General features: G+C 27.9%; 4 protein-coding genes and 1 pseudogene across 5 annotated transcripts; 3 read left to right on the plus strand and 2 right to left on the minus strand. All coding sequences in view use genetic code 12, as the record gives it.

The window, feature by feature from the left end:
- Positions 1-863: 863 nt before the first annotated feature.
- Positions 864-1,709, plus strand: KGF55_001524 (putative phosphoric monoester hydrolase; the record flags this gene model as incomplete). The annotated part of the gene is made up of 1 exon (XM_051756109.1): positions 864-1,709. One exon carries the CDS (start codon positions 864-866, stop codon positions 1,707-1,709), a length of 846 nt encoding a protein of 281 aa, XP_051615835.1.
- A 1,181-nt stretch (positions 1,710-2,890) lies between these two features.
- Positions 2,891-3,366, minus strand: KGF55_001525 (annotated as a pseudogene). Its single transcript has 2 exons — positions 3,362-3,366; positions 2,891-3,155 (listed from the first exon to the last, which is right to left on the minus strand). Coding segments are annotated over exons 1-2 (270 nt in total).
- A 539-nt stretch (positions 3,367-3,905) lies between these two features.
- On the plus strand, positions 3,906-5,570 carry SMF12 (divalent metal ion transporter; the record flags this gene model as incomplete). The annotated part of the gene is made up of 1 exon (XM_051756110.1): positions 3,906-5,570. One exon carries the CDS (start codon positions 3,906-3,908, stop codon positions 5,568-5,570), a length of 1,665 nt encoding a protein of 554 aa, XP_051615836.1.
- A 531-nt stretch (positions 5,571-6,101) lies between these two features.
- AFT2 (Aft2p) lies at positions 6,102-8,513 on the minus strand (the record flags this gene model as incomplete). The annotated part of the gene is made up of 1 exon (XM_051756112.1): positions 6,102-8,513. One exon carries the CDS (start codon positions 8,511-8,513, stop codon positions 6,102-6,104), a length of 2,412 nt encoding a protein of 803 aa, XP_051615837.1.
- A 3,759-nt stretch (positions 8,514-12,272) lies between these two features.
- Positions 12,273-12,554, plus strand: KGF55_001528 (uncharacterized protein; the record flags this gene model as incomplete). Its single annotated transcript, XM_051756113.1, has 1 exon — positions 12,273-12,554. One exon carries the CDS (start codon positions 12,273-12,275, stop codon positions 12,552-12,554), a length of 282 nt encoding a protein of 93 aa, XP_051615838.1.
- Between the last annotated feature and the right edge of the window lie 841 nt (positions 12,555-13,395).

Raw genomic sequence — 13,395 nt, forward strand, 5'->3', positions numbered from 1 at the left:
AAATCGTCAAGTTCTCAGATTGCAAAAAATAATAAAAATCTAAAATTTAAAACAATAATTTAAAGATCTGAAACACATCAAAATATCAACTAATCATTTAAAAAGTAAGGTTACGACTTACAGTAAATTTTAAATCAAAATTTGCGAAGTCCATGACTTAATAATAGAATGCCAGATTGCTCTAGGTTGATTCTTAGATAAGTTGATATAATTGTTGTTTATGTTTACGTTCCCCTTAAATTTTTAAAACTCCTTGACGGAAGTCCAATTTGAAGGAAATCCTTGTTAAGCTTTCGGACAATCAATTCCGTTACATGCTTTTTCTTTCTCGGATTTATTTAAATATAAGTTAGTCCGAATGAATCTTTGAACTATCGAAATGATTCAATTGACATTGATATAAGTCGAGAATTAAGGAATCTCGAGACGAAGTAGCAATTGCATACCATCAAAATGATACACATGAATCTAAGCACTTTCCAATCCTTTCCATTTTGTATCGGATTCTGAGCCTACAAAAATATCTTTTTTTTGTTGATTTTTCTCACAAATATTTCAAGATTTGAAATCTGGGGTTCATAATTACGAGATCTCGAAAAGTTTTAGTACTTCTGTTAAAACCAAATTAAGTTGTTCGTGTCACTTGTGGCTAATTCTTAATAAACTCGAGTCCATTGATCAATTGAATGTTGAGCATTACTATTCACTGAGTATAATTTGTATAAGTTAGAAATTACATCATAAATTATTGAAAACTTGCAAAAGTCGTGCACATAAGCAATCGAGAAACGTTGAGCCTAAATTTCAATTCTTTTGCTAATTACTTTGAACGAACTAGTCTAGACCCAACTACAACAAACGAGATGTCAACAGATTTACCACCAGCAATTGTATTCACCGATTGGGACGGTACAGTCACATTACAAGATTCAAATGATTATCTTACAGATAATTTAGGAATGGGACAACCAGCAAGATTAAAAATTAATGATTTAATATTTGATAATAAATTAAGTTTTAGAGATGGTTTTAAAGAAATGTTAGAGTCTATACCAACTCCATTTAATGAATGTATTGAATATTTATTAAAAAATGTTAAATTAGATCCTGGATTTAAAGAATTTTATAAATTTTGTCATGAAAGAAATATTCCAATTGTTGTTGTTAGTTCAGGAATGACGCCAATTATTACAGCATTATTAACTAATTTAGTTGGTCAAGAAGCTGTATCTAAAATAGAAATACTTTCAAATGATGTTAGAATAGATGATAATGGAAAAAATTGGGAAATTGTTTTCAAAGATCCAGATTCTCATTTTGGTCATGATAAATCAAAATCAATTTTAAATTATTTAAAACAACATGGTTATTCTAATGGTACTAGTGATGATGATCAAGGAATAAAAATGTTTTATATAGGAGATGGAGTATCAGATAAAAGTGGTGCTGAATTATTAGCTAAATTATCAGATAGTTCTGATCCAACAAAGGATTTACAAAGTTTATTATTTGCAAAACATGGAAAAGATTTAATTAAAATTTGTATACGAGATAATATTCCATTTACTGAATTTAATGATTTTGGTGATGTTTTAAATAAAATGAAAAAAATTATTGATGATAATGATTCAATCAATTCATTTGTTGAAAATTCAAAAATTGCTAAAGAAAGTGAGGAATTAAAAAATGTAAAAGAATCCACTAAGTAAGTCTTGAAATAAAGTAAATTTTACAATAGTGGTAATTCATCATTCATAGAAAGATATAGAGTAAAAGCTAAATAGAGCAACTTATTTCACATAATTTCAATCTATATTAATGCCGTATTTTGATCAAACTATTAGTTTGAGTGTAGAAATTAAATGTTGCTTATTAAATCTTGTAATTTCAAATGATTTTAATGGCAACAATAACCATATGGATCATACACCAAATGAAGATCTAATCTCGTAAAAGTTTGACAACAATAACGATCTAGCTTACAGCAACCTTTTGTAAAGAAGTAAGCTATACATGTTGCACGACAAACAAAGTTGGTAAAATAATTTGAAACACAAATTGGTAGCTTTTATTATTTCCATAACCTAAAAAATTATATTTTCGATAAACTCATCATAGTGTGGCACGGTAAACCATAGATGTTTATTAAACTTGATATAAAATTGCAAATATATCATAAAAAGTCAGAATTTATGATATAGCGGAACAGTAAAAGAATCTCCATACCAACACCTAACTATCAAATAAAACCGATCATTTAGCCCACGAGGACTGGTTGATTAGATTTATTTACATAATAAAATTACAACAATAACTACGGAAATTTCAAGACGCACGTTCTAGTAACCATTTAGTTTAGGCTAAATAAGGGTTAACAAAATAAAAACTATAATCTGCAATTTCAATCTATAATAACAAGACCATAACTTTAAAATTTGAAATTCAATGCATTGCGAAATCTTACGAAGTCTCAACAATTACCTAACTATATTTTTTATATTTATCAATCGCTACTTGATTTTTCATAACTATCCATTATTTAGCAAAGCTCTACTTCCTATTCATTTTCAATAATGGAAGATGAAAAAAACTAATACCCACATTTTCCACTCAAACGTCGGTCATGATGCAAATAAATCAACAGAGCACAAAATGTAACTGATCATTCATCAGAATTTAGTTTCTTAATTTTGGAAAGGTCATCAGAAAATACTCAATGAACTCGAATCCTATACCAGTTTGCTTGCTCCAATTGACATTGATCATATATATTCTCATGAGCAACTTGGAACTCAAAAAATTAAAAAAGCTTGCTTGGAATATCATTCTTAGATACTAAACCAATCAAAACTTCTTCTGAACTGGACAATTTTCGGTAGATTAATGTTTCTTAATCAGCCGAATATTCTTGTTGTTTAACTGCACTTTCTGGAGTTGTACCAGATGTACTAGTCATACGTAATGTGTTTAGTTCAGAAGTTGTTTTGTTGGGTTTAAAATTGTGATATTCAAGGCATGTTTTATCGAAATTCATAAAAATTTGATCGAATTTGCATGGGTAATATTTGATATCCACCTTGATTATTTTGTATTTTAAAGCTAATTTATTCATCTTCAATGATTCAGAAGAATATTCATTTATAGACTTTTTTATTCTATTACCGTTTAGCAAGCTAGACTACCGATCTAACAAACAATAAAAAATGAAAAAAAAAAGTAAGATGATATGGCCAAAATCACATTTAATGAATCCAATATTATCACAGTGATACATTTTCAAACAAGAAGAGTGATATTATGAGTAAGGTCTTATTATCAACTTTAAAATTTGTGAGGAGATCACAGCGTCAGCATAACATACCACATTTAAGAGTTGAACTCTGATGTTGCTTCTACAAGTGTCTTCAAGGGAAAGAACAGTTTTAAAAACTATAAATTTCTATCAGAAAAGGCTCTATCACTAAGCACAAAATAATTCATTCATTCATTCTCTTTCTCCTCTTCATTGTTGAAATTGATTTCCTTAAATTCAACAAGTTAGATAGTAACTTCATAATGGCCTGTAATTTTGAGAAGCTCTTTGCTCACTAAGTATATTATACTAAATATGAAAATACGAATATAAACCGGGATAGCAATTGAGAAATTTTCCGGCACCGTTTTATTTTTTTTTCCGTTCTAAATTTAGTTAAACATCAAAAACAAAGCTAAAAGGGATAGATTATTTTTTAAACCCTATTTTATCTTCAAAGAGTCTGAATTAAGTCAGAATCACCATTGATCTATGAATTTGAGGAGTTAACACCACTTACACAATTTAACTACGAGACTTCGCTTAAACTTTTTAACGAAGCTAAGAAAAAAAATTAAGAGACGGACAAGAAAATTTTAACCTCAACAATAATATGTCAAGATCTATTGAATTAACTAAAATCATCAAATCAAGATTTACGAGATCTAAGGAACAGAACTCAAAATCATCATCAAATGTACAATCATCATCTAATAATATACAAATAAAAGAAGAAAATGAACTCAAGTCACAACAAGATTTAATCAAAACTTTCTCACATCCATTATCATCACAAGAAGAATCAACAGGACAAAAATCATTTTTACAAAAACTAATCTCAATTTTTAGAAAATATATATCATTTATTGGACCATCATTAATAATATCAGTAGCATATTTAGATCCAGGTAATTATTCAACTGCAGTATCAGCAGGAGCAAATACAAAATATTCACTTTTATTTATAACATTTTTATCAAATATTATAGCAATTTTTTTACAAAGTCTTTGTATTAAATTGGGTAGTGTTACAGGATATGATTTAGCAAGATGTTGTAGAGAATATTTACCAAAAAAATTAAACTTGGTATTATGGATATTAGCTGAATTAGCTATTATTGCAACTGATGTCGCAGAAGTTATTGGTTCAGCTATTGCTTTGAATATTTTGTTGAAAATTCCATTACCTGCTGGTGTAGTAATAACTATTGTTGATGTATTATTTGTTATGATGACTTATAGAGCAGATACATCATCATTAAAATTTGTTAAAATTTTTGAATATTTAGTTGGTATATTGGTGTTGATTGTTGTTATATGTTTTGCTATACAATTATCTGAAATTCATGCAAATGCTAGAGAGGTGTTTTTAGGTTATATTCCAAGTAAAAAAATGTTTCAAGGTAATGGAATGACTATAGCAACATCAATTATTGGATCAACTGTCATGATTCATTCATTATTTTTAGGATCAGGATTAGTTCAGCCAAGATTAAGAGAATTTGATGTTAAAAATGGATATGTTAAATTGAATGAAATTTATGAAAATAACAGCACCAAGGATAAATCAAATTATGAAAAAGAATCTGATTATTTTTATAATAATTATAAACCAAGTTTTAAAGCTATTAATTATTCATTAAAATATTCAATTATTGAATTAATTTTAACTTTATTTACATTAGCATTATTTGTAAATTCTGCTATTTTAATTGTTGCAGGTTCAACATTATATGGAACACCAGAAGCGATTGATGCAGATTTATATACAATTCATGATTTATTATCAAAACTGATAGCACCAGCAATGGGTACTATATTTATGGTTGCTCTTTTATTTAGTGGTCAAAGTGCTGGAATAGTTTGTACAATAGCAGGACAAATTGTATCAGAAGGTCATATTCAATGGACTTTAAAACCATGGTTAAGAAGATTAATCACAAGATCTATTTCAATTATACCTTGTTTAATTATTAGTTTATGTATTGGAAGAAATGCAATGGGTATAGCTTTAAATATATCTCAAGTTATAATTTCAATTTTATTACCTCCATTAACTGCTCCATTAATTTATTTTACATGTTCAAAAAAAATAATGAAAGTTAAAATTACAGAAGAAATAGATGGAGAAGAAGAAGAAGATGATGATGCTAATAATTTCAAAAATATGGCTAATAATTGGATAACTACAATAATTGCTATATTGATTTGGTTATTTGTCTCGGTTTTAAATGTATATGCTATATATCAAATGGCAAGAGATGGAGTAAAAGGTTAATGGGTGTAAACTTAAATGAAATTAATCCACCAACTGGAGGAGTTATTGAATTATTTCCATTTCCATTATTTGTGAGATTGTTTGTTGTAGCACTACCGTTGTTATTTAATAGATCGGACTTCAAAGGTATTAATCTCGTTTATTCTTTTCATTATTTTTGTGAAATATCATGAAACACGAAACAAGATACAAAACTTCACGATTATTTTAAGTTTTGTGGGTTGTGCTAACTTTTTAATTCTTTTCAACTGTAAACTCCAATTTGTGAAAAAAAAAGTACAAGAGTAGATGTAATTTACTACAAAAATAAAATAATTTCTTAAATGCCCTTAAATAAATAATTATACACAAGAAAGACTCTATCTTAATAAAAAAAACTTAAATTATCCCTTATTAAATGCTAAATGAAACTCCTTTTTGATTTTTTACCTAAATAAAAAATATAAAATTAACTCTATGAATTTTGTATAAACAAATCGAACTGAAATATGATAAATGTTTGTGATGATTAGTGATGATGATTTACTGATGTTATTCAAAATATTTAAAATCTGATGTATTATAATTATTTTGATTTGTTAATGGATTTGATTGATTTGAAATTAATCCACCAACTGGAGGAGTTATTGAATTATTTCCATTTCCATTGTTTGTGAGATTGTTTGCTGTAGTAGTATTATTATTGTTCAAATTATTTGATCCACCATTATTGCCTGTATTAGTATTAAATAAGAATGAATTACTTAAATTATTTAAACTGTTTAAATTATTAAAAATATATGGATTATTATTAATATTATTGTTATTAATTGAATTTGATTTTGAATTTGTGTTGTTGTTGGTATTAAAATATTGATTACCATTTTTTAATATATGTGAAGGATTTAATGTTGATGCAGTTGAACTTAATGGTGGCATAATTGAACTATTTGATGTAGTTGTATTACCACCATTTGAATTACTATTAATATTACTTATATTATTTGTTGTTGTTGTGTTTGTTTGTGAACCATTTGAACCTGTTGAGAAAATGGATGATGAGATTGAATTTGTTGGAAAATTATTATTGGAATTATTGTTATAATAATTATTGTTTCTTGAATCATCAGTTTGTGGTAAACTATTATGTATTGAATTGAATGGTGGTAATTGATTAGAATTTTGAGGTTGTTGTTGTTGATGCTGATGTTGATGATGTTGTTGAAGTTGTTGAGGTTGTTGATTATAATTTATTGGACCTAAAGATACATTTCCATTAACTTGACCATTTAATTGTGAAGAATTTTGTAAATTGTCTAATGGATTAGCATTAAGATTATTTGAAGTTGCAGCAGCAACTGCAGCTTGTGTTGAGTTGTAATCATCATTTCCAGCAGTTGTGTCATTTAATAATGGTGATAATGGTATTGATGCTGAATTATTGTTTACTGGTGTAGTTGATGATGTCATAAACCAATTATTGAGTGAATTCTTTTTATATTGTGGATATAATGGTGCTTGCTGCTGTTGTGGTTGAGGTTGTGATTGTGGTTGTGGTTGTTGATGATTTGAATCAACGAATCCATTCTCCAATTTATTGCCTTGACGTTGTTGCATTTGCTGCTGTTGCTGTTGTTGTTGCTGTTGCTGCTGTTGTTGTTGCTGTTGCTGCTGTTGTTGATCAAATAAGTTTTGTTTCAATGAATGCATAAATTGATTACTAAATAAACTTCTATAATCTAATAATAATTGAGAAACAAATGAATCAATCATTGAAGTTTTTTGATCATCTGCTATATTTTTATTATCTAGAATTAATAATCGAACTTTATCTCTTACTTCACTTTGTAATGTTTGTAATGCAAATGTAGATTGAGCTTGGGTAAGGGATCTTGGTTGTGGTTGAGGATGCTGTAGTTGAAAGTTTTGTCTTTGTTGTTGAGGATAAAATTGTAATGCTTGTTGTTGTTGTGGAGTTAATACATATGCTTGTTGTTGTTGATGATGTGGTTGTTGTTGATGCTGTTGAGGTTGTGGTTGATTATAATCTTGTAATTGAGGGTATTGCTGATTTTGAACTTCAAGATTTCCATCTTGGGTTTCATAATTATTTATTAAATTATTTGCTTTCGTTAAATCCTTCTTTGTTTTTTTATTCTTCTTCATTGATTCCAATTGATTATTTTTTCTTTTCGTTGATTGTTTGAATGTATTATTAGTTGGTGTAGCACTACTATCATCATTTGAAGTATCTTCACTAATTGAATTTAACGAAGTTGGAGGACTATCTTTATATTCATCTGAATTTTTATCAGAATAAGTTGAAGTTGCAGAACTATGATCAGTTGTACCATTACTACTATTTGTATTACTATTATTATCATTATTGTTATTTCTATGATTTTGATGTTTTGAAGTATTTGCATCCATTTTAGATTTTTTATTCATGTTACTTATACTAAGGTTCATTCCAGGTCCAGCTGGTATTGGTTGTGATTGTTGAGGATAACTTAATGATTGTTGTTGTTGTTGTTGTTGTTGTTGCTGCTGTGGTGGTGGTTGTTCTTGTTCTTGTAGTGGTTGTTCTGTTGGTTGAGATAATGATTCAGTTTGACCTGGAGGTGGATCAACAATATGATCATGAAAATCACTTATAACCAGTAATGACCATATTTTATTTCTTACACTAAAATTTGCTCTTATTTTAAATGGACAACTTGTATGACGTCGTATTGGTATTTTTGATTTTTTATTTTTTGATTCTATAATCTTGGTTTTTTTTTCTTTATTTTTACATTTAAAAATGATTTTTGAAGTATCTGATCTTTCAATAACTACATGTATACCTTTATTGTGTAATAATTTATCTTGTAACCAAGGTTTTATATCATCTTTTGCTATAAATCTTTGTTTTTCTAATTCCAAATCATCAAGTGGTATTTTATAGGACGGTTTTTCCGTCATGTTTTTTGCAATTTTATTCTTTCTATGATCTTCAAAACTTAATATACTGCTTGGTTGAGTTTATATTTATTGAACGTTTTTCTTCCTTATTAAATTCGGATTAATCATTCTCCGTATTACTTATTTAATTTCGGGATTGAACTATTTCTTTCCAAATTCTTTGAATTTAGTATGAATGTTCTGATATTACCTCTTAAAAAAAAATTCCTTTTATATGTAGGTTTAAGTATAGGTTTATATGAGTTATTGAAACTAAGTTGAGTCTTTCAAACTGGTTGTCAAAAATTTAAGGTTTTTTAAAATTTTGATCTTTTATAAATATTAAATTGAATCAAAGCAATTGTTTAATTTTGCAACAATTGATTATGTATATATCTGTCTTGTTTTTCTATTGCGATTTAAATGGTCCCCTACTAAGTCTATCTCTTAATTTGTGTACCTAAACGGAGTCCGTCCGTTTATAAATGTATGATAATTTTAATGTGTAGACTAGATTAATTTTTTTTCAATCTAATGTCGTAAATTTTTTTCTTTCTTCCTTTCTATTGCTATTGAGACAATTCTGAATATATCTAACACAATATGTTAAAATCTTGAGTGAAATGTAGTTGGTTTGATGTTGAATACGTTGATGATATTCTATAATACTTGATGGCTATTCTGGATATATATATATATATGTAGTATAATTTTTAGTGATCAAAATAGATAAATGGCAACTTAAACTTATTTTTCTATTTATTCATTTATTATAATTAAACAATTTAATAAATTATGCATAGATAGAAAATTGTTGAAAAAGACAATAGATTCGATTTAAATGAAATATATCCAAGGGAATAGTTGAACTGATCAAATTGATATTGTGAAAGATTTCGAGTGAATTTACTTATCGGTATTAGTTAATGATCAAAATAATTTACTTTGAAACAAAGAGATTGAAAAAAATATAAATTTGATACTTCTTAATAAGTTACATGAAATTTTGTTAGTATCCCAAAAAAACCTAACCGAGCAAGCTTGAAAATCCATTGAATTCATAATGCTGTAATTCTTCCTCGAAGAAAGTTTGTCTTTCTTTAATTTTCCCAAAGTTCGAAACTTTTTAGCCTCGAGAAAAGCGTATAGCTTATGTATATTTGAGCTCACTATATCAACCTATAAGGTTTTGTGTTATTTGATGACTCAAGTGTCAGCTATAGTAAGACTCAATAATCAGTATCGCCATGCATCGAGATATTTAAATTTAAACGTACTTGCTACAGAGAGATATTAATAATATGCATTGTTTATATTGGAAAAAATTACGAATACACATATGAAATAAAATTCTTTTTATAACTTAAATAGCAACCTGATAATTCAACACTTTTTCGAGAAGTAAATTTTAAGGTTATTGTAAATTTAATTTATAGATATTAGTTTATTCTTCCTACTCTAAAAAAGTTTATTTTAAAATCATTTAATCAATCAACTTTAACGTTATCTCCAAATGATCCAGTGTTGAGCTAATCACTCTTTTGCTCGTAGATTTTATCATGTATTTTCGATCTGATCGTTAAACTTTGGATTTTTTTTTGGACCATGAATCTCTTATACTTGACGTTTCGCAACCAGAAGAGAAATTTTTCAAAACGCAACTTTAAAAAGAAAAATGTCTGCTTCATAATTTTTAAAAAGTAAGGAAGAGCAAACATTGAATATACCATTAACAATTTTTAAACTTGGTATGAATTCGACATTTGACAAAAGAGATTGTATCAAACTTGTCAAATATCTTTTGGTTTTTTTACACATGCTTTCGAGCCGAAGCTATTGCGTCATAGTCTTAAATCAAGAGTTCAATATTTATTTAAAAATTGGTGGTCCTGAAGGTATGAAGCTTTTGACTCCTGTAATAACAAGTTTAGAAAGTACAGATTCGAGAATGGGATCTAGATTCAACGGCTGTCAATAGCAATAAAATCGAATAATTTTAAACTAACTTTAGTTAAATCAACTTTTATCAACAATTTATTATATCTGAACCTTTATCATAACCAATTCTTTCTTTGAGTCAACAGTCATAACCCATTTGTAGACCTCGAGATCACTTCTTAAAATTTAAATGATTATAATCGTAAACTAAAATTCAAATTATAGTAAATTAAAATCAAAAGTATCAATAAACTTTATATTTCTTTGCATATTTTCTGTTCTACACATTTAACATAAAATCCGATTCTAAAAAACCTTAAAATTAATTAAATTGATTTTGAGTTTCACATCAAATTAATACAGTAGCTAACAAAGACATCTTTTTCCTTGATACCGATTATTGAGCGACGAAGTTCATCCATTTCATTAATAGATAAGTCCATTCATTTTCGTGTCAACAATTTTGTACAACAGAAAAAAAAACTATTTGGTCCGCACAGATCTTATTTTTTGCAAATCTGTTCTATTATTTTCAAGAATAGCAGTACTTAATCGAAAGCTCAAAGATTATAACTGTATAAGTCTAAGACCTCAAAAGCTTACAACTATTGAGTCAGTATGTATATCGTTTTTTCTATAATTTTCTCGAACTATAACATTGCATTCTCAATATAAATTCCAAACTTCGAAATCTAAACTTCTAAACTTTAAATTTACGAAGATCTCAAAACTTTAAATTTATGAATAAAAAAAAAAAAAAAACCTAATTTATAAGCATTACGTAATTATCTATACAATGATTATGTAACGAAGTCCATTTAAAAATAATTTTAGTTTTTTATAATCAAGATTCGGATGTATGCACACGATAAAATTGACTAAAATGAATTCCGAAGTCCATTTTTAAGATCGGCATAGTATTTTTCAATGAATTTAATATTTACCGTTTATTACCGTAATAATATGTTTCAGAATTATGAATTCCTTAAAAAAAGAATAGCTGCAAATTTTTTTTTTTTTCAGTATTAATTGTTTATTAGATCAGTAGTCTAGCTTGCTAAACAGTAAAAGAATAAACTTAATCTATAGAGGAAAGATTTCTAACTAATAATTTCTATATACTTGTTTTGTAATATAATCTTGAATTAGCAATGATGGATCACCATCTAAAAACCTCTGCATTTTTTTATATATTTTTTCATTTTCTTACTATATTGTCTTTTAAAGTGTTCATGATTTCATTTCGATAAAGTATTTAAACTGAATCAAAATGTAGGAATACCGGTATCCATTTGTTAATTTGGGTGTCGGAGAGCTCCAGGCTCTCCGGCTGAGTTCGTCGGAACCCATTTAACCTGAATAAAGCTTTCAAATACCGGTTAATATTTGTCATCTCTGAAGGTTGTAAAGTTAAGTTGCATATTAAAATTCTCAGTTGTAACCGACGATTTCTTGGTCCAATCTGTTGCCACAACAATTTTGATGCCCGACATTGAAATATTAGGTGGTTTGACATGGTTCTTGCAGGTAATTCTTTTTTGCAAAGATTGCATGTCCGAATGTTTCTTTCTTTATATCTAAAATGTCCAAGGTTTAGCTTATGAAAATAATCCAAATCATATGGATGTAGTCCTTTGGCTTTGTTTAACATTTTGAAGAAGGTTTTGCAAATTTAAGGTTATTGTATTGATTTAGTGGATTTAACTTTTTGAAAGAATTGGTGATAGTTCTATGGTGTGATTTTGTTAGTATAAATGATAATTAAACTAAAATGAATAATTGATTTAAAATATTCCTTAATCAATTGAAGGAGAACCAAAAACCTAGTAACTTTTTATAGTCATGAAATCTTCATCGGAACTAATATCAGATATGTTGAAATCTTTTAAATTGGAGGTTGCAAAAGATGCTATATTTATTGATACTAAATTATGGGGTAGTTCTCCTACGAAATCTGTCCATAGTCAATTATCGGCTATAGATCCTTATTCAACGTTTGCAGAAACACCTGGTAATCTAGATCCACTGATTTTGCATTCTTCCAATTTAACAGATTTCAGCATATCTGAAATTAGTTCTGATGATAAATTTTGGATCTATTGTGTGAAGTTCATGGTTTTCTAGTTCCATCACTTTCCAACGGGGTAAGCTGTGCTTGGAAGAAAAATTATACACTTTTGGAACAAAACGTGGAGAACGATAGGACACAGACAGAATATTCAACTAGACTGTCTAATAAAAATTTCAAATTAAGGAATACTCAAGTTGATCTAGTGAAAATCAAAAGTAAACCATATGATAGTAGAAGTAAAAGTTTCATCAAAACATTTTAAGATCCTGTTTCCCAGAATTAATAAAATCTTCAGTAAACCTTCTCCAGCGTAGATCGAAAAAATACCCATTCACATTGATTGTGTCTTTATCACGAACCAAACATATTGATGTTGCTTGATTGCTCACTAGTGCAATACTTATGGTCTTATTGATGACTACTCTTTGACTGCCTTCAGATCTTTGTTCACTGGTAATCTCAAACAAATGTGTCCAAATTCATCTTTGCTGAACAGTCAGCTTGATCTTATGAAATAACAAAACACGCTCGATTCCTATCAGACAAAGTATGAGGGCAACTCTATCATGTTGGTGTAATACCTTTACCTTTCTATTTTTATTTTGGTTGAAGTTATGTGAAAACGAATTGCCTAAGAGTATTCAACTGTGACTGAAGATGATGTAACCGATATCATTATTAAATTAGATGGATCTTCTCCAGAAACTGTGTTCAAATTTTAGGTCTGTTAATGTGAACATTACTTCGAAGAATATGAAACTTTTATATAAGATTTGATTTTATTGGCAAATGAAAGACAGTATCGTAATTTCGCGCAGTAAAATTGAGCATGAACTAAACCTAACTACAACCAGTGTATCACTATAATAGCTTTGTTTGTCTATCCTAACTGAA

Source organism: Candida pseudojiufengensis (assembly GCF_024610245.1).
Source record: "Candida pseudojiufengensis strain CBS 10847 chromosome Unknown scaffold9, whole genome shotgun sequence".
Lineage (NCBI taxonomy): Eukaryota > Fungi > Ascomycota > Pichiomycetes > Serinales > Debaryomycetaceae > Lodderomyces > Lodderomyces pseudojiufengensis.